Source organism: Rattus norvegicus, chromosome 9 (genome assembly GCF_021556685.1).
Source record: "Rattus norvegicus strain SHRSP/BbbUtx chromosome 9, alternate assembly SHRSP_T2T, whole genome shotgun sequence".
In the NCBI taxonomy this organism is placed as follows: Eukaryota; Metazoa; Chordata; class Mammalia; order Rodentia; family Muridae; genus Rattus; species Rattus norvegicus.
In genome coordinates, this window is record NC_141542.1 from 29,631,192 (window position 1) to 29,652,590 (window position 21,399).

Consider the following 21,399-nt stretch of genomic DNA (forward strand, 5'->3'; position numbering starts at 1 on the left):
CCCGTCCCCACGGAGGTTCACATCTTCTTTGCCTCCTCCCCGTCTCTTCTGCTTGTCTTCTATCCGTGCACCCTGGCATGACTCCTGCCCTGTTCTGATCACCTGTTCTTTTATCTAGGTACACCTATTTTTACTCTTTCCATTGCCCCGTTACAAATCACGCGCCCTTTTTTCCCTGGTCGTTTTATTCTCATTAATATCCTGCCTTAGTAACCTTTTTATCTGATGCCTGCAACCTACAGTTTCCATCTAAGAATAGTATTAGATTATTTCGCAATACATTGTTTACTGAGCATTTTTGTGCTCAATGGTGTTCACTTTTGTTTCTGTTTCTGTTTTGTTTCTGTGTTTTGTTTTGTTTTTAAAGACAGTCTTACTGTGTAGTTGGGCTTAGCCAGGAACTTTCTGTGTAGCCCAGCCTAGCATCAAAGTTTGTGATTGTTTTGCCTCAGTCTCCTGATTATCAAGATCGTAGATATGTGCTAACACTCCAGGCTTAAATTCATACATAGCCTTTACAAAGGAGATTTATGGGACTAGGGATGCAACTTGGTTGGTAGAGTGTTTGCCTAGCTTCCAGGAAGCCCTGGGTACAATCCCCAGCACCCATAGAGTGTTGGAAACCATCTCAAATTCGAGTTCCAGGTGATGATATATTTAATAAATATAAAATATTTATTTTATGTGCATGAGTGTTTTGTCTGCATGTATGTGCAATGCCCTTTGAGGTCAGAAGAAGGCATCAGACCCTTGGCATTGGAGTTATAGATGGTCCTAAGCTGCCATGTGGGTGCTAGGTACTGACCTATGGTTATTTTGCAGAGTGACAAATTCTTTTAACCCCTGATCATCTCTTTTCGTGCCCCACTCCCCTGTAGTGACATTTTTGAGAGTTCTGAAGTTTGTGCTTTTGTTTTAATCCCAAGTATGGGGCTGTGGGGCTGCTTTGGACTGTCCGAGGCAGCTGACTGTGATTTGCCTCATACTCTAGCAGAAGCACAGTTTTGCCAGCTTCGGACAATCTCTGTGACTGTGTACAGAGCACATAAGTATTAGGATTCCAAAGGGCGACTTGGGTGGCTGTTAGCCGGTTAAGGAGATTGGCTGTGGTTTGTTAGTAGCCCTAGATGAAACACAAGGAAAGAAACTAGACTCAGGATCTGTTTCCCACCTATCCTTGTTTCTCTCCTATCTAGGTAGTGTTAGGGGGTGGGGATGGGGATGGGAGGGTGGGGCTCCAGATAAAGGAAAGGAAAAAGAAGAACCCACAAAGTGGCAAAGACCGGCTACCCACACACAGTGCACTCAGGGCCTCTCACATACTAACCAGGTGCTTTGCTTTGGAGCTGTAGCCCAGCCCCCTTCCATTCCTGAAATGCTTTCACTGCAACTCCTTGCTCGTTTCACGCCATTTTTCTCTTATATAATATACATGTTATATAAATATAACTACTCGTTTACTCCGTCCTATTCTCTATCTTTTATTGTGCTCTAAATTCCACCATGCAGCCCACCCATTACCACCCACCTCACTTATGCCTCAAGATACTACCACAGGCCCTGAGTCGGTTGTCTTTCACTTGCTGCCCATCTGTCTCCTTGTGTATCTCAGGAGATCAGGATGGTAGGAGAACAGCGAGCAGGGGACCTTATGGTACCCTTGGGGCCTCGGCTGCAGGCATACCCTGAAGAACTCATTCGGCAGAGACCTGGACATGACGGCCATCCTGAATACCTGATCCGTTGGCGTGTCCTCAAGTGTAGCGAAGAGGGCAAAGTGAGCTTAGAGGAGGAGAAGACAGAGTACCTCCTCATGTGGCTGTCAGCCCCAGAGGTCTATGCCAACTGCCCCATGCTACTTCGGGAACGATCAGTGTCTAAAGGCCCACAGTACGAACCCACCGGAGAGGTGGGGAGCTTCCCACGAGACCCAGGAGGCCTGGACGAGTTGGCAATGGCAGAGATGGAGGACGATGTGCGGGCGCTGGTGCGCAGGGCTGCCAGGCAGCTGGCAGAAGGTGGGGCCTCCAACCTGACGGTTGCTGTGCTTCATACCATCCACGTGCTCAGTGCCTATGCCAGCATTGGGCCTCTCACCGGGGTCTTCAGGGAGACAGGAGCCCTGGATCTGCTAATGCACATGCTGTGCAGTCCGGAGCCTCAGATCCGTCGGAGTGCAGGCAAGATGCTACAGGCTCTGGCAGCCCATGATGCTGGTAAGAGGAGGAGGGGAGGGGAGCAGTGGAGAGAATGGGGCCACAAGGAGTGAGAAAAGAGATAGCAGAGAGTTCCCAACCCTTACTTAATAAGTAGCAACTCAAGGTAAAAGAGACATAGATGAATGTGTTATTCCTGGTACATACAAGACAGAAAGCTCAAGGGTTTATCTGTCACTTGCCGTGCATGGCAGAGAATAAAGTAGGCAGATTTGCATGGGTTGAATATTTGAGATTAATTTTTGGCTGTGAAATTAGTATGGGGACGGTTATAGCCAACTTTAAAAACAAAATATCTGCACACAGTTGGGCATAGCAGGGCATGCCGTTAATCTCACTAGCACTTGGGTACTTGGGAGCCAGAGCCAGGTAGATCTCTGTGTGTTTAAAGCCAGCATTGTTTACATAGTGAGACCCTGTCTTGAGAAAGCAATCAAACAAAACCATATGTGTGTGCGTGTGCGTGTGCGTGTGCGTGTGCGTGTGCGTGTGTGTATGTGTGTGTATCAGCACACAGAATTTAGTAATGTCAATTTTGTAGCCAGACTTTTGCTACTTTGTGGGTTCTTCTATTCCTCCACCGCTATCCCCACCCCACCCCGTTTCACCCTCTCTCTAGATAAGAAAGAAGGATGGGGGGTGCAGAGGGGAGAGATCACTAAGTCTAACTTCTTGTTTCTTCTTTGAGCACAAACTACTAACAAACTGAAACTAGTGACCACCAACCCCCACCCCACCTATGGGCCTCTATACACCCTCTGAAAAGTTCCCAGAATTCCAAACGTCACACACTCACAGAAACTGTCGGCAGCTGGTAAAGCCACGCTTCTGCTAGTGCATGAGGCAAATCATAGTCAGCCGCTGTGGAGCAGCCTCATATCCCAGCCTGAGATTAAAACAAAAACATATTCTGTAATTTTACCATCACAGTATTTCTGTAATTTTTTAAAGAAACCAAAATTCCAGAATCCTCACTCCAAAGCTTAGTAGCATTATGTTATGTTTCAGTTCTGTGTGTGTATGTGTTTGTGTTAGGTTACATGTGAAGTATATTTCTCGCTTTGGGTCCCGGTCCAAAGTTTAAAGCCTTAAAGGCCTAGGATAGGCAGGGGACAGTATTGTGGAATGAGGAGATCTGGACCCGCTATGGTTTACAGGGAGCCGGGCTCACGTCCTTCTGTCACTGAGCCAACATGAGGGCATCGAGCAACACATGGATTTTGACAGCCGCTACACTTTACTGGAGCTGTTCGCAGAGACCACGTCCACGGAGGAGCACTGCATGGCCTTGGAGGGCATCCACCTTCCTCAGGTACTCTGCCAGCCTACACTCAGGGATGCTGGGTGCACAGCACCACCTCTCAAGCTGAGATTCAGGACTGTGGGGTAGCTTCTGAGTAACCTGGAGAGCTAACCAAAGTGAAGGTTCATGATCCCTTCTCAACCTCTCCGATTTAGAATTCCTAGTGCCAAACCTAAGACCAGGCTCTGGGAAGGTAACTCAGCAGGTTAGAGCTCTTGCCATAGACGCTAACCAGAGTTCGAGCCTCAGAGCCCACGCTAAACTGGGCGGCTTCTGACAGCCTGCCTACAGTCCAGCGGGCAAGAGGGAGAGCAGGGCTGCTCCAGGCAAGGTAGGCAGCCAGATCAGCTGAAATGGTGAGCCGGGTTCACTGAGAGCTCGTCTTGGTATGTAAGGTAAGGTGGAAAGAGATCAAGGAAGACACCCGCTCCCCACAGTGGGCCACCACACCTGTGTGCACACATGTGCACATTTACACCCCCCATGTGCCACATACATACACCACACATACAAGCATACACAAAAGCAAACACAAGAATCTGTGATTTAGTCAGAGTCCTTTATGGGGTAGAGATAGATGATTCAGCAGTTAAGAGCAATGGCTGCTCTTACAGAGGACCCAGGTTCAATTCCCAGCACCCACATGGCAGCTCACAACTATCTGTCACTCCAGTTCCAAGAGATCTAATTGCCCTTTCTAGCCTTCACAGGCCCCAGACACGTGTGTGGTACACAGACTACATACATGTAGAACACCCGTCGACATAATTTTTTTAAAAAGATAATTCCTTTGTGTTTCTTAGACAAATCCGAGAAGCATAGGCCTAGGAATGAGGTAGTCACGTTTGTCTGTAGAGGAAGATGCTGGGGGGCTGGGGTGAAAGCCCTGGGGAGGTGGACTTAAACCAAGGGTTGTACCCTATAGCTCCCTGGGAAGCTGCTCTTCTCCCTGGTGAAACGCTACCTATGTGTCACGTCCCTGCTGGATCAGCTGAATAACAGCCCAGAGTCAGGAGCTGGAGACCAGAGCTCTCCGTGTCTCCCAAAGGAGAAGAGTCGGGGACAGCGGGAGCTGGAGTTCAGTATGGCGGTGGGCAACCTCATTTCAGAGCTGGTGCGGAGCATGGGCTGGGCGCGGAACCTCAGTGAGCAGGGCGCCTTGCCGCCCCGGCCTTCCCGGTCCATCTTCCAGCCGTGCCTCTCAGGCCCTCCACTGCTGCTACCCACCATCGTCACTACGCCCAGGAAGCCAGGACGGGCCTTCCGCGGCCGTTCTGAATTTTCCAGCCGCAGTGGTTACGGTGAATATGTTCAGCAGACGGTGCAGCCCGGCATGCGCGTTCGCATCCTGGATGACTACGAAGAGATCAGTGCTGGGGACGAGGGCGAGTTCCAGCAGAGCAACAATGGCGTGCCTCCTGTGCAGGTGGGCTCACACGGTTCTGGGTCCAATCTGTGGTGGTGGCTGGGTAGCTAGGAGCTTCCCATATGCCACCCTAGGAGAAAACCTCGAGGTGTGGCCCGAGGACGTAACTTAGTTGATAGAATCCTTGCCTAGCATATATGAGTTCCAGGATTTGACCCCTAGCACCACACAAGGTTGGGCATGTTGTCTTATGCTTGAAATCTCAGAACTAGAGAGGTAGAGGCAGGAGGATTAAAGTTCTAGGTCATCCTTGGCTACATAACAAGCTTGAGGCTAGCCTTGGCTACTCGAGACCCTGTTTCAACAATAAAAAGAAAGGAGGGCCAGGCGTGGCGACATGGCTTTAAGCCTAGCACTTAAGAGGGAGAAGCAGGCACATCTCTGTAGTTTTGAGGCCAGCCTCGTCTACATGGCAAGTTCCAGGACAGCCAGGCCTACATAGAGTGAGCCTTCTAATTGATGACGACGACAACAAAGAAGAAAGTAAAGAAGAAAGGGAAAAGGAAACCCACAGTTATGGAGTGGTTTTGTCTCAGCAGAGGGTTCAGTTTTAACAGGCAGAGAGCATTTGGTGGGATAGGTGGGCTGTGAGGCCACAGGAATGTACCCAGGAGGCAGGAGTGACGTCGACAGGAAGATGAAGATTGCGCAGTTAGAGGCCGTGAGGACTAGGAAGAAGGCAGGCCCACGAGCTCCCCATATCGGCAGGAAGCCTTTAGCTATGTAGAGAGCTGTCCAGGCGTAGCCAGCTGTGGTCAGGCCCAGAGCTCAGAGGCCTGAGTCCTTTCTAATATCCATTTCCTACCAGGTCTTCTGGCAGTCAACCGGCCGCACCTACTGGGTCCACTGGCACATGCTAGAGATCCTGGGGCCTGAGGAAGCCACTAGGGAGCCAGCATCAGCAGCTGTGGAGAAGGGAGCAGGGGCAACTGCCCTGGGCACAGGTGAGCCTAGGAGAGGATGTGGACAGCCTGTTTGGAACAGAGGAGCACTGTCCAGCACTGAGCACTTCTGAGCAGAGGCAGCTCCAGAGGTTCAGAAATGGACCGTTCCTCTCTCCTCAGCGTGTCCCTCCTGGGACAGGAAGCCAGCGCATGGCCTCTACTCACTACCGTATCTACAGCCCGAGTCCCAGAAGAGCGAGGAGCCAGGGTACCTGACCCAGGGAGAGTGGTGGGAGCTACTTTTCTTCATCAAGAAGTTGGACTTGTGTGAGCAGCAGCCAATTTTCCAGAATCTGCATGAGAAACTGGATAAGGTACCAGAAGCCCAGGAGCTCTGGGCCGAGGGATGGGCTGGGTTAGAGCTAGGCACTCCAGGGGAAATTCTGCCAGTGGAATGTCACTTACGAGAAAGAGGAGGAGGTCCTGCTGATGGAGGAGGCAAGCTTCGAGAGTCGAGTATGCAGAGGCTATGAGCAAATACAGGGGTGGCTCTCCCCAGGGCTGTTCCTAGGAACTTTGTGTCTGTTTGTCCCTGAAACGGACTCTTTGTATTGGCAGGCCGTGGGAGAAAAGACTCTGGGAGAGATCTCTGTGCCCATAGAGATGGCTGAGGGTGTGCTGCAGGTTCTCAGTAACCGCTTTGAGGGCAGCAACCTCTGTGACCTGCTCAACTCCCACATCTACACCAAGTACGGACGGCTGCCCAAGGAACCAGGGCGCTTACCGCCTTCACGGGGTCACTCCTGTACCTCCGAGCCAGAGGAGGGGTCGGAGTCAGCCGCCAGCTTCTCAGAGAAGGAAGAGTCCCCAAAGGCAGAGGCGGAGCCCGCAGGCGCAAAGCCGGAGTCCCCCAAAGCACAGAGCGACTCCCAGCTGTTCAATCAGCTTCTGGTGACTGAGGGGATGGCTCTGGCCCCTGAAACACAGGCGGCAGCTACTGGTGAGTTCGGTTCTGGGAGGGAAGGTGAGGACATTAGAACAGGACTTGGCTTGGCCTAGTAGAGTGGGTAGAGCAGAGGGAAAGTCACAGAGGAAAGCTCTTCCTGGGGAAAAGCTGTGAGCACTTACGTGTCTCTGCATGAGCTTGACTGTGTCTGACTGACAGCCGATCTTTCTTTGGTCTCTGTGGAAGAGGAGAGTCTGTTTCGCAGGCATCTCCATCTTGCGTGTGTGACTAATCCTTCGTGTACCGTTGGAAAAGCTGTAAATCAACGCTGAGCTGCAGCAGTGAATACTGTTGATGCCGTGACTTTTAAAACCTTGCAGCCTAGAGGAATGACAACTGTTTTAGCTCCTGCTTTTCCCTCACTAATTGCAGAAATGGCCAGAACCTTGCGGGGTCCCGGTCCACGCAGCTCCCTGGATCAGCATGTGGCAGCCGTCTTAGCCACTGTGCAGATCTCCAGCCTGGATACAAACCTGCAGCTTTCAGGGCTCGGTGCCCTCTCCCAGGCGGTGGAGGAGGTCACTGAGCGGGACCACCCTCTGGTCCGTCCTGACAGATCCTTGAGGTTAGAGGGAAGGGTTTGGGTTGAAGCTAAGCCAGTAAGAACCATGGGGGGGGGGGAGGAGTAATGAAATGGATAGGTAGAGACTGGGGATGGAGGAGGGGCAGGCCAAGGACCAGTGGGCTCGGTTGGTGGGCGTGCTCTCACTAAGTCTGTCAGCCACCACAGAAATGACAAGCCTTTAGTCCAATGTTATTAATATTATTATTATAGCTTTCAGAGAAAACAGAATTTCACAGAGCCAGAGCCAGGCTCCAAACCTAGGTCCTTTTAGTTCTAGTATTTTTTTCCTTAAAAAACATTTTTTTCAAGCCATGTATGGTGGCACATGCATAATCTAATCCTGAGGAGGATTGTAGGCTTGAGGCCAGTTTGTGCTAGTAAGACCTTGTCTAGATTTTTTTCTCTCTTCTTTTTTTTTTTTCCACGTGGAGAGCTTTAATGAGACAAGAAGAATAGAGAAGAGGAAAGGTTGGCCATGAACACATGGAGGGAAGGTGGGGGATGGGGAGAGAAGGGACAGGGACAGAGGGGAAGAGAGCAGAAAAGTAAAGAATAAAGAGAAGAGTAAGAGCTTTTTCTCTCTTCCTTTTCTTCTTTCCCTACTTTCTTTGTATTTTAAACTTTTTAAAAATCTCATTTCTTTATTACACAAGTGCACTTTCATTTTTTTTTTCTTTTTTTGAAGCTGGGGACCGAACCCAGGGCCTTGCGCTTGCTAGGCAAGCGCTCTACCGCTGAGCCATCTCTCCAGCCCCGTGCACTTTTATTTTTAAAACAGCTCATATAAAATGATTGAAAAAAAGTTCCAGTCTCTTCCTGTTGATGTGGTCAGATGGACCAAGCAGACCATCGACAGGTTTAATATGTGATTGCTGTTTGGGGACTATAGAGATGGCTCAGTGGCTAGGAGTAGTACTTGCTGTTTGTCCAGAGAGCCTGAGTTCGATTCCCAGCACCCACATTAGACAGCTCACAAACACCTATTACTCCACTTCCAGGTGACCTGATGCCTCTTCTGGCTTCCACAGTCACCCGCGCCTGTATGTAGCTACAGACAGACACACACACTATAAATATTTTTAAAAGTGTAAATTATATCCTTTAAAACCCCGATGAATAAAATCGTAAAAATTGTGGGTATTCTGTAGGTGGAAATAGCAAGAAATGTGTGTCTTAGCTTCTGTGGCATTTCTTCATCGCTACTCAGTGTCCGTTAAAGGAATTGCTCAGTCTCAGTCTCCACAGAGCTGATTATTTTCATCACCGTGTACAGCTGTGATGTGGCTGCCGCAGGTTCAAGTACATCACTCTCCTGTCTCCATTTCCCTTACCATGGCCAGCACAGTATTGCTTCCTAATGGATCAGATGAGCACAGTAGTGTGTGTGTGTGTGTGTGTGTGTGTGTGTGTGTGTGTGTGTGTGTGTGCGCGCGCGCATGCGGGCACCAACATATACTGTGGCATATTTGTGGAGAATAGAGGACAACTTGAGCAAGTTGGTTCTCCGTCCACCATGTAGCTTCTGAGGGAGGATCAAATGCAGGACACTGGAATGGCAGCAGGTGTCTTTACGCACAGAGCCCGCCCGTCTGTGTTAATTCCTCAGTTCTGATGGCCCCAGGCATATTCACATGCACTTGTTGTGTTTCCATAAATTTTCTATCCTTTTCCCACTCTTATCGAGCTGTTGCCTTTTTCTTACAGATTTAAAGTCATTCTTACATTATTTTATTATCTGTGTTTAAAACATTTTGTTTGTATATTTGAAAAAATCGTGCTCACTTTCTTTTTATGGTCATGAGAGAATAACTAGGGCAGAGTTAGAATATAGACATAGAGGTGGTGATGTCTTTAATCTCAGCACACGGCAAAGCCAGGCGGATCTCTAAGGTGATGGCTACTGAGCTCCAGGCTAGTCAAGACTACATAGGAAGAAGGAAGAGCAGAGGGAAGGAAGGAAGAAAAAGAAAGCTAGAAAGAATTAGATAAAGAGATCTAAAAGTGCCTCCTGGAAGATACTCAGTGCTAACGTTTTGGCGAACATTTCAACTTGCATTTTACTGTGTTCACAGGCATTGTTCTAGTTAGAGGACATAATTCATAACCGATCCTGGCCTGCCCCGGGTGTGGTGAAGCCTGCAGAAGCAGCTGAGCATTTATTCTGTTTAATTCATACTTACTTGCCAAAGCTTCTGAGGCAGTAGATCAGAATAGAACTCTGCCTCTGTTCTCTTCCCCAGAGCGTCTCTGCTTGTGTTCTTTCTCTGAGGAGATCCCAGCCACACCCCTGTGTCCATCCGTGTGTGAAAAGCTGTTAGTCCCTGTTTTCCCTCTCAGGACCCAGGGGAAGGTTATATTTTGAGTTGGAGTCTCACACTGTATTGCCTGGCTGACCTTGACTGTGACCCTCCCATGCCAATTACCAGCCTTGGTATCCATATGGTGGGTAAACTGAGGCAGACAGCCTTTGGGGGTCAGTGCTTAGAGCTGCTGACTGAGATGGATGTAGATACCTACAGGGGCTGCTGCCAGTGGTAGTCAGAGGTTAGAAATCTCCTCAGACTTTTCTTTCTTTCTTTTTTTTTTATTAACTTGAGTATTTCTTATATACATTTCAAGTGTTATTCCCTTTCCCGGTTTCCGGGCAAACATCCCCCTCCCCCCCCAGACTTTTCTCTGAGGGAACAAAGCCTAATTTACTGGGCTGGCACTCCTGGAAAACTATGAACTCTTAACTCCTTGGGGCCAGGAGGAAGAGAAGGAAAGAGAGAACACAGTGGATGAAACAAAAGGTAGAGTCCAGTAACTTCATATACACAAATATGTCCATACATGCATGCATACATACATACACATATACATACATGTATACACACATGCATGTATACACACATACATACATGCATACATATATACATATACACATACATGCATACAGAACTACAGATAGACATACACACATTCACACATAGAATGGTTAGAGCAAAGCTCCAGCATTCAGGCTTCAAGCATTTTACGTGTGCATATATACATACATACATACATACACACACACACACACAGTTGATGGATGGAAGGAACCATGTCCCAGCCCCCACACTTTATTCTTCCTTCCATAGCTTACATATCCCAGCAAAATCTGTCAAGCAGTATAAAATTACAATGTGATTACATGTTAGTTTTCTTCTAGTGAATGATTATGAAAAACGAGTGTGTTCCCCAATACCTTTACCAGCAACAGCATTATGGAGTAGAGGTAAAGAAAACAGATTATTCCCCCAAACCCACGCACATTCGTAACTAGGCGACTTGGTATAGATTAACAAAGTGTGAGGAAGCAAGGCAGTGTCTCCGCCCGTTCTCTTACTGGCAGGAGGCGATTTGCCCTTACAAAGAAAAGATTGATTATTTTGTTATTTATCTTTAAAGTAATCTTGTAAGAATCTTAATCACAAATCTAAACTTTTATATAAAATCGGTCGTTATCTACTTTAAGTCCTCAGAATGCATATCCACCCATCGGCAACTCTTATTACATCATACAAGAGTGAAAATGGGTGTCAGAAATCTGTCATCACAGTCCGGCCTCAGCGAGAGTCATGTCAGCCAGTGCTGCCATTGTTCTTGTTCCCTGACCCTAAGGTCCTAGCTTAACTAATAAGAGTGTGCCCTTCTCAACTTCACATTGTGCCCTAAGATTTCTACGTGAGAGATAGTAGTAAAGACATCTCAACCTACTTTCACGAACAACTTTATTTTTCAAATGTTTTTTTAAAGATTTATTTATTTATTTTATGTATATGCGTACACTGTCTCTGTCCTCAGACACACCAGAAGAGGGCATCAGATCCCATTACAGATGGTTGTGAGCCACCATGTGGTTGCTGGGAATTGAACTCAGAACCTCTGGAGGAGCAGTCAGTGCTCTTAACCACTGAGCCATCTCTCCAGCCCCTCCAAATATTTTCTAAGGCTGGTGGTCATTTCTGACGATCTACGTCTCTAAGATTGTTCCTAGAGTGGTGACTGAATCATTGATGTGCTCCCAGCAATGCCTGAAAGAGATCAAGCACTATTGTTGTGAGTGCCAGAGACACTGCCCAGTGAGGGGCTGGCAGCCCCCTTGGAGTTTTCAGACAACTCTTAGATTAGGAGGGATGTGAGAGCAGTATGCACAGCAGAACTCCACAACAGCATGGGGTCCTCAGGACATGTGATCCCTATGGCCACTGAGGCTCACCCATGTGGCTGTGGTAACCTGTGGGCTTCATTCCCTGAGTTCAAGCCATTTGCCGCTCCCCCTGCGTGGCTCTCAGCAGTCCTACCTCCCCCCTCGTATTAGCATTCTCTTGCCAGCTTTCTCCAGGTCCTGTTGTTTGCCTCTTCTGTATGTCGTGCCTCAATGTGCTAAAACTTTTAGGATGCTATAGTTTTCAACAATTTATGGCTTCTAAAAGCTTCTGTCCTATTAAGAAAGGTGATTCTTGGTTGAAAAGATAGCTCAGGGTTAGGAGTGTACACTGTTCTAGAGGACCCAGTGTAGCTCCAAGCTCCCAGAGCAGGAGGCTCAGAGCCTTCTGTAAACTCCAGCTGCAGGATTCAGAGCCCTCTCCAGACTTTTGCATATGCGACTACGTGTGTGCGTGCACAAACACACACACACACACACACACACACACACACACACACACACACGCAATTTAAAATAAAAATAAAATCTTAATTAAAAGAGTCCATCTATTTTAGGGTTAGAAAAATTTATTGCTTTTTGGTGTATATTTGTACACTTGTACAGGGGATGTGTACAAAGAGGTCAGAGGTCAAATGTTGGGTGTCTTCCTCAGTCTCTCTCCATCTTATTTTTTTGAGACAGAGTCTCTCACTGAAGCCAGAGCTCAGGGATCTGGCTAGGCCTGCTGGCCAGCCACAAGCTCATCGATAGGGCTAGGCTGGCTGACCAGGCGACAGCCCGAAGGTCTTCCTGTCTATTCCTCCTCAGTGACCAGCTTTGCCATGTGGCTTCTGGAGATCTAGAGTCAAGTCTTGATGTTTGTAAAGCTAGCACTTCCCTGACTGGGCCATCCAGCCTCTGGGAAAATATGTTCTTGGTTTTCTAAAAATACTTATTACTTCCGTTTATTTTTGTTTTGTTTTTACATTCATTTCAATTTTGACTGGGAATTTATTTTTGCAAATGGCATGAAGCAGAGTCTAATCTTTCTGTTTGTTAGGTGGATGGCAGGCAAGATGGCAACACATTTGCCTGTCTCTCTTTGGTGCTAGGGACTGAACCCAGCGCTTCACAAAACACCAAGCGAGCCCCGTCTCTGAGCTACGACGCACCCCAGCCCAAGAACATGATGACGTGTTGTTTACTTGGAGGGTTTTTAGTTTATTTTGCATTTTGACTTTTTAGCTTTTGGAGACAGGGTGTCACAGTGTGTTTAAGGCTGATCTTGGCCGTTCTCCCGTCTCCCTCCCAAACGCTGGGATCACAGCATGAACCACCAAGCCCAGATCCACCGTCTGTCTGTTTTCCAGTGTCCCTTTGTGCTCGCTGGCTGAGATCTACCCTTACTGCTCTCTTAGGCTCCCCTGTATTTGTCGCAGAGTTTCAGTTATATACCTTGGCTAACTAGAAGCATTATGTTTTCTTAACTATACTTAGGTATTTCCCCGCCTTCCCGGATCTGCCTGCCATTTACTTTTAACTTTTAAGCCATTTGATTAGAATGACATTAAATCTAGAGATTCATTTGAGAAGAGGAAGCAGGTCAGTTAGACTGCAGAATGGATGTGTGTGTCAGGAGTGAGACCAAGGCCAGGAGGACACTGGGGAGAAGAGCACACTGAATCTTGATGGACAGCTAGGCAGGGAGTCAGAGGGCATCGTGTTCGGAGAGTTAGGCAATGCTTCTTGGGGTGCGGAGTCCCAGTGTCTTTTCTCTTTTCAGAGAGAAGCTCGTGAAGACCCTGGTGGATTTGCTGACCAACCAGGTGGGAGAGAAGATGGTGGTGGTGCTGGCCCTGCGCCTCCTCTACCTGCTCATGACCAAGCATGAATGGCGTCCGCTCTTTGCCAGGGAGGGTGGCATCTACGCTGTGCTGATCTGCATGCAAGAATACAAGACATCTGTCTTGGTGCAGCAGGCGGGACTGGCAGTGAGTACACTGGGCGGAGCCAGACTGAGTGATTGATGAGTGACAGGTGGGGGGGTGAGGGGGAGATGGTCGAGGACCCCGAAGGGCTCCTGTACTGAATCAGACCAAGTTGTGGAAAGTGAAGTGGAAAGATACGGTGAGCATTTAAGAATGCAATCTGGGGGCCAGAGAGATGGCTCAGCGGTTAAGAGCTCTGACTGCTCTTCCAGAGGTCCTGAGTTCAATTCCCAGCAACCACATGGTGGCTCACAGCCATCTGTAATGGGATCTGATGCCCTCTTCTGGTGTGTCTGAAGAGAGCAACTGTGTACTCTCATAAAATAAATAAATCTAAAGAAAAATTAAATAAAATGTTAAAAAAAAGAATGTGAGCTGGGTGGACTTGGAGCTGGAGTACAAACTGCAGAGAGGCAGAAAGGGGTGTTTAAGAATGATATTCACCGGGGTTGGGGATTTAGCTCAGTGGTAGAGTGCTTGCCTAGGAAGCGCAAGGCCCTGGGTTCGCAAGGCCCTGGGTTCGGTCCCCAGCTCCGGGGGGGGGGGGGGGGGGGGGGAGAATGATATTCACGAGCTGGTGAGCAGGTCAGTGGGTAAAGCTGCTTCTAAGCCTGAGTTCCATCCCTGGAACCCACATGGGTGAAAAGAGAGAGCTGACACTAGAAAAAAAGATAGGCAGGGACCCCTGTTGACGGAATCTTAGAAAGGACTGGAAGAGCTTAAAGGGGCTCAAGACCCCATATGAACAACAGTGGCAACCAACCAGAGCTTCCAGGGGCTAAGCCACTACCCTGGGCTCCAACTGCATGGGTAGCAATGAATAGCCTAGTAAGAGCACCAGTGGAAGGGGAAGCCCTTGGTCCGGCCAAGACTGAACCCCCAGTGAACGGGATTGTTGGCGGGAGGGAGGTAACCCCCAGTGAACGGGATTGTTGGCGGGAGGGAGGTAATGGGGGGGGGAGGATGGGGAGGGGAACACGCATACAGAAGGGGGGAGGGGTTAGGGGGATGTTGGCCCGGAAACTGGGAAGGGGAATAACAATTGAAATGTAAATATGGGATTGGGGATTTAGCTCAGAGGTAGAGCGCTTGCCTAGAAAGCGCAAGGCCCTGAGTTCAGTCCTCAGCTCCGGGAGGGGGTGGAGGGGGTAGGGGGGGAGGAAGAAAGAAAGAAAAAGAAAAGAAATGTAAATAAGAAATACTCAAGTTAATAAAGATGAAAAAAAAGATAGGCAGACAGATAGACAGACAGACACTGTCTTAGTTAGGGTTTTATTTCTGTGACACCATAGCAACTCATAAAGGAAAACATTGGGGCTGGCTCACAGGTTCAGAAGGAAACAAGTCCATTATCATCATGGCAGGAAGCATGACAGTGTGCAGACAGATGTGGTGCTGGAGCTGAGAGTTCTACATCTTGATCCACAGGAGGCAGGAGACCGTGCCACACTGGGCACAGCTTGAGCATAGGAGACCTCAAAGCCTGCCTTCACAGTCACATACTTCTCCATAAGGCCATAGCTCCTAATAGTGCCACTTCCTATGTACCCATACCATGAGTCTATAGGGGCCATTCCTATACCAGATACTAAAGTTTAAATTAAGCGGCAGGGTGGAGAGGGCTGCTATCTGAGAGTGTGCTCCAGGAAGTGGCAGCTTGAGGAGAAAGGCAGGAGTTTAGTCTTAGACATCCCTCACTGTCCCTCACTTGAATTCCAGGTAGGTGTAGGCCAAAGACTAGCATCGCAGATACGACAGAGGATTTGTTTGTGTGTTTGTCTTTTAGCCGAGCGATCCCCATGTACAGAAATAACCCCGCACTGGGTTGGAGTAAAGCAGACAGCACTGCCTTTGCTCTGCCACCTTGCCCAGAGAGCAGGGAAAGAAGGCCGTGTCCAGAGAACTTGCAGGAAGTTGGCTTCCTGACCACTCGCACTAGAGTGTTCTGTGCTAGTGTGCAATGGGCATTTGGCTGTGTGTAACCCAGTGTCCCTGAAGGAAACTAGTGAGCCAGAGCAGTTTTGAAAGTGGATTCTCACGGTGCAGTGGGCACGCCCACATGTCCACTCAGAGCAGACTAACCTGGGAGGGACAGATACAGTTCCTTTACTGTGTCATTTGAGGTCTGCACCTTCCAAGAGTAGCCAGACATTATCTAGGCCACCAGCATGCAAAAATATTTTATGATCCGCTCAAATTGCATGACCAAAAAAATATAACATTTAATCCTAAATCCATATTCTTGCCCAGGACAGACTAACAGCCTCTTGTTTCCAGCTTGACGTATATAGATTCTAGCTACCTGGCGTAGACTTGGATAATCACAGGAAATGCTTCTCTTGGTGAGCCTGGGCCTCACCTAACTGTCCTGAATCTTACTTCTAGACCACTCCAATCCCCAGGCAGTTATTTCAGAGAGACAGCCCTTACAGTAGAGACATCCTTCCCTCGGAGGTGTAATGTTTGCCCTTTATTTCATTGCCTCTGTAATACCAGAAAATAAGACTCCACATCACAAACACTTTTCCACAGGAGTGGATGAGGGCGCCTAGGAAGGGAGGAGAGGAAGGAGAGAGGGCTGTAGTTAGGACCAGGCAGAGAGAGAGAGAGGAGGATGCCAGGATACTGCAGAGGCAGGACTCAGGAAAGGTGGGCGTGGTCAGCTGAGATGGGGGTGTGGCTTCAGGCAAAGCCTCTGAAGGTAGCTGCAGACCTTGAAAGGGCAGCGTGTCAACTCCAGAGGTCTCGGTGTGAGGAGAAACAGCCTGTGGATGAACTGCTCACTCCTTGGATGTTCTGTTTGCTTCATTTCCTTCCCTGCCCCTCACTATCCCTCTTGTTCCAACCCATCTCCTCTCCCCTTCCCTCCCTTTCCCTCCCTCCGCCTCCCCTCCCCACCCCTCCCCTCATGTCCCTTCACCTTCTGCTCCATTTCCATTTCTCATGCATCCCGTTTGTCACCAGTCCAGCTGCTCCAGGATTTGAGGTCTTGAATGATGACAGTAGCTGGGGACTGAACCTAGGGCCTTGCACATGATGCACGAGAACTCTACCACTGTGCTGTGTTCCTTGTGATGACTCTGTCCACGCCTAACTCTGCCTCTGCATCTTCCTTTCAGGCGCTAAAGATGCTAGCCATTGCTAATTCCTCCGAGGTGCCCACTTTTGTCACCGGCCGAGATTCCATCCAGCCTCTGTTTGATACCCAGATGACCAGAGAGATCTTTGCCAGCATTGACTCTGCCACACGTCCAGGCTCTGAGAGCTTGCTCCTCAGTGTACCCGCAGCCGTGGTCCTGATGCTGAATACCGAGGGGTTAGATCTTCCCTCCAGACTCTAAATCCTTGCTGCACCCTAAACCCTACTTCTCCGGGCAAACACTGTGGCCCTCTCAGAATGTCACTGGAAGAGAGTCCAAGTTGATGTAGGTGGTTCCCAGGGAAAGCAGAAAAACTGACCTTCCATCATGGGGTTGAGACCATGGCCCAAGGTTCGATCCTGATGGGCAGGAGTCCATCCTCAGAGGGACCACTGATGCCCCCTCCAAGCCTAGCTGTGCTTGTCTCCCACCTCGGTTGTACTCACTGTCCCCTTCTTGGGTCACTCGTCCTCCCAGGTGCTCCTCTGCAGTGAGAAATGGCCTGCTGCTACTCAACCTGCTTCTGTGTAACCACCACACTCTGGGAGACCAGATCATAACCCAGGAGCTGAGAGACACCTTGTTCAGGCACTCAGGGATAGCGCCGGGGACAGAACCAATGCCCACCACACGCACCATCCTCATGATGCTTCTCAGTCGCTACTCAGAGCCTTGGGGAAGTCCTGAGCGAGCAGGTACCATGGCGAGTGACGTGTGCTGCGCTGTGACCAGGAGTCTGAGCTTTAGGTTCTGCTCACTTAATGAAGGGCACAAGAGTCTTCAGGAAGGGAGTGAAACCTTTAGGCTCAAGCCAGAGGTTTTTGGGGGGCAGGGGAGGAAGTATACTATGTAAGAGGTTATGTGGCCCAGGCTGATCTCGAACTCGGGACCCTCCTGCCTCAGCCCCCCATGTGTTAGACGTACTGGGTGCATTTCCATGGCATGTCTGATGTTAGGCAGAACTTGCTGACCAAAAGGAGGACCATCGATGTCATAAGGAATCCCTTATGTTTTAAAAAATCAAATCGGTGGAAAGGGGCTGGGGATTTAGCTCAGTGGTAGAGCGCTTACCTAGGAAGCGCAAGGCCCTGGGTTCGGTCCCCAGCTCCGAAAAAAAAAAAAGAACCAAAAAAAAAAAATCGGTGGAAACCCAGACACATGGCCACTGACTGCAGTGAGCAGCGTGCATCTTGATCTGTGTGTCTGAAGCCTCCACACTCGCTGGCTTGGAGATGACCCCATCACCGCAGTCCTGTGACAAAGGCTGGCATGTGATCATGGAAGGTGACTGGGATGTGCTTAACTCAGCACTGCCCCTTACACTGTATTTCAATATAGTTAGGTCTACACTGGGGACCAGAAATGAAACTCTCTAAACTATGACAGAGACATTCTCAATGTGGAAAGAAAGTTTGTAGGGTGGGGAATGGTTTTCTGGATTGTTCCATTTCTCGGTTTGACTGACGTATAAGATGCCTCTCATGCACATGTTTTCTCTGGTATGTCTGCCCTGCAGCACTGGAGACCCCAAGCACCCAGGGTCAGGATGGGTCCCCTGAGTCACTCATCCGATCTCTGGTGGGGGACCTGTCAGCAGAACTCTTCCTGGACTTGGAGCGTGTTCTGTGCCACGAAGGCAGCCCTCAAGGTGCCATGACGCCCCTCCTCAAGCGCCTCCAGCAGGAAACACAGCCTTTCCTTCTGTTGCTGCGGACTCTAGATGCCCCTGGGCCCAACAGAGCTCTGCTGCTCACCGTACTCAGGTAAAGGGTCTGTCCAGGCACCATGCACAGGGACTGAGAGGCCTGGAGCTTTATTTGTTCCCTGCCCCTCCAGGGTCATGACACGACTACTGGATTATCCTGAGACAATGGTTCTCCCCTGGCACGAGGTCTTGGAGCCCTGCCTCAACTGCCTGAATGGGCCAAGCAGTGACTCTGAGGTACCGGATCCCTGGCAGGGGTTGGAGGAGGGAAGGCAGAAGTTGGGGCCCCACCTGCCTAGTGAGGCTCTACAGTGGTCCTTGTAGGTGTGAGGGTCTCAGGGCGCTGCGGTCTTCGGAGGAAATTGAGGAAGGCTGGGTCACTCAGCAATCCAGAGAGGCCTTGCTGTCTCCGAGCCAGGGTTTGTGCATCATGGAGTGATGTCAGACAAAGGCCGGCTCTTGGGATAGTTTGATCTTGGCAGGAAGAAGCCTCTGAAACTACCCAAGCTGTGCCACCGGCTGACCCTGAGTCCCAGCACTTCAGTTACACTCTTCCACTTTCCTTGATCCTCTCCTGGCCCTGCAGACTTCCTCAGTCTCTGCCACTGTTCCTTCAGTGGACCCAGCCCTTGCCCTCCTCACATGCTCTGTCCTTGCTTTCCTGGAAACTCACGGCGTGGCTCTGGGCAGGTTGTCCAGGAACTGACCTGCTTCCTGCACCGCCTGGCTCTGATGCACAAAGACTATGCGGTAGTGCTTTGCTGCCTGGGAGCCAAAGAAGCCCTCTCCAAAGTCCTGGACAAGCACTCCACTCAGCTCCTGCTGGCCTCGGAGCTCCGCCACCTGGTGACGGAGTGCGAGAAGTACGCCCAGCTCTACACTAACCTCACCTCGAGCCTCCTGGCTGCCTGCATCCAGGTGAGGAGGGGCTTGTAGGCGCAGAGCTAGGAAAAGGAACGGGAAACAAGGGAGAGGCTCTTCATGTGTCTGTCTCTGGGATCCCCTTGTGGCAGCAGTGGCAGCAAATCTAGGCACATGTCCCTAAGCTTTCCCCCTCCCCCAACTGTCCTGGCAGAATTTGGTGAGAAAGGAGTTGAGCATTTTGTTCTCTCTTGGCCTCTTTTCCTCTTTGCATGCTTCTGACGGTTCCCCCACATTCCCTCCTTGCCCTGTGCTCTGGCTGCAGATGGTGCTGGGCCAGATTGAAGACCACAGGCGAACCTACAAGCCCATCAACATCCCCTTCTTTGATGTGTTCCTCAGGCATCTCTGCCAGGGTTAGTACCCTCAGCTGTGCCCCTGGCTCCCACCCAGCCTCTGCTCTCTCCTTCCCACTCTCCAGGACCTTCCCTCATCTCTGACCCTGCTGTGACCACCCCCCTTCCCACTCTCCCTCAGGCTCCAGTGTGGAAGTGAAGGAAGACAGGTGCTGGGAGAAGGTGGAGGTGTCCTCCAATCCACACCGGGCCAGCAAGCTGACGGACCGCAATCCCAAGACCTACTGGGAGTCCAACGGCAGCACTGGCTCCCACTCCATCACCTTGCACATGCACCGTGGTGTTCTTATTAGGTGTGAAGCCATTCGTGTGCATGTGTGCACATACAAACTATCCTTCTGTGCACCAATCTATCTCCCGCAAGCACTGTCCCACAATGCCTTAGTCAGCTCTGTCTTTGTGGGACACTTCAAACTCGTTTTGTGCAGCAAAGGCAGGACTGACACATTGGCCTGTCTGTGCTGTACTGTGTGGGCATCTCACTGTCTGAACCCAATCGCTGGATCCTAACAGATACACATACCACCGTCTTGTGCTTAAAGATCAACAGTCTGTACCTACTCATACTGTCGGTGTTCGTTCAGTGCCAAGCACTGTACGAGGCTCTGAGGGTACAGGGACAGTAAGACACAAGGATTTGTAGTTGGAGAGTCAGGCTAGCAAGTCGATCAAGAGAATCAGACTTGATGGTGCATGTGTATAACCTCATCGCTCAGGAGGCTGAGGCAGGAGGATCAAGAGTTCAAGCCTGGGCTCCATATTGATACCCTGTCTCAAGGCAGGGAATGAAAGGGACAGAGAAATACAGCAGCAGAAAGAGAAAACACCACAGTCCAGGCAGTGATGTGGCTGTGGCCCCACTCTCTGGGGAGCTGAGGTAGGAGACTCTCCTGAACCCAGCCAAGCCACTCAGGTCAGTGTGAGGAGGAAGAGCCTACTGGGAGATAGAGGGCCAGGAGAAAGGACCCTGGGGCCAATGAGGGTCAGAGAGGGCTTCCTTCCAGGAGCTGTTGACCAACTAAAGCTTGAAATTGAAACTTTGCTCAGTAAGAGAACTCAAAAGGCATTTCAGGCAGAGAGGCAGCATGCAGAATGAGAGAAACAGGATGCTGAGTCGGGAGATTTAAAATGCTGGTTAGGTGGAAGGAAGGGCGCAGCCCAGATCGTGGCAGGGGGCAGCCAGGAGAGCAGGCAGATTCAGACTATAGCCTTGTGAGGAACTTTGAACCTTGTTCTGAAACTTGGGGATTCATCCAAGGACTTTAAGAAACTAGTTTGTTTTTTTTTTTTTTCAGTTGGTACTCGGGTTCATGAAGATTAGGCTGGAGGCTAGGCTAAAGCTGTTGGAAGGGGTGTGTGGTCTAATTGAGAGGTGTGTGGTTTGCTCGGTTAAGAAGGGCTGAGGGAGCAGAGCAGATTGTGAGATACTGAGGTGCAGAGTCTACATGAGTTGACATTGGTTAGTGAGGGAAGCCATGACCAGGTAGGTGGCCTATTTCTTCCACAGGGGACAGAAGTAGAAAGGGGGTGAGCTCCTGTGTACAGATGACTGTCCCGTGTTATGCTGGCCTTGAGGAACCTGCTGGTCATGACACGGGAATGTCTATTACATGTACAGAATGGTATCAGTTTGTTATTGAATCTAGGGGTTTAAATAAAACCACTTTGAAGAAATATAAAGGGGAAAGTTGGGGGTTCAGGGAAGATGGGCAGGATAG

The 21,399-nt window shown here is 49.7% G+C and overlaps 1 protein-coding gene across 16 annotated transcripts in view; it reads left to right on the forward strand.

The window, feature by feature from the left end:
• Cul9 (cullin 9) overlaps nt 1-21,399 on the forward strand; it is a 43,280-nt gene that overhangs the window by 503 nt on the left and 21,378 nt on the right. For 14 of the 16 annotated variants that reach the window (XR_015628607.1, XR_015628609.1, XR_015628611.1 and 11 more), the window contains 15 exon segments: nt 1,613-2,216; nt 3,374-3,528; nt 4,445-4,945; nt 5,754-5,889; nt 6,010-6,203; nt 6,448-6,829; nt 7,208-7,400; nt 13,355-13,562; nt 16,679-16,875; nt 17,177-17,394; nt 18,216-18,462; nt 18,536-18,641; nt 19,095-19,322; nt 19,591-19,681; nt 19,803-19,974. Coding sequence is in view for 8 of the 16 variants with exons in the window: in XM_087565845.1 (XP_087421971.1) it covers nt 1,622-2,216; nt 3,374-3,528; nt 4,445-4,945; nt 5,754-5,889; nt 6,010-6,203; nt 6,448-6,829; nt 7,208-7,400; nt 13,355-13,562; nt 16,679-16,875; nt 17,177-17,394; nt 18,216-18,462; nt 18,536-18,641; nt 19,095-19,322; nt 19,591-19,681; nt 19,803-19,974 (3,623 nt within the window). In the remaining 8 variants the exon portion in view is untranslated. 16 annotated transcript variants of the gene reach the window in all.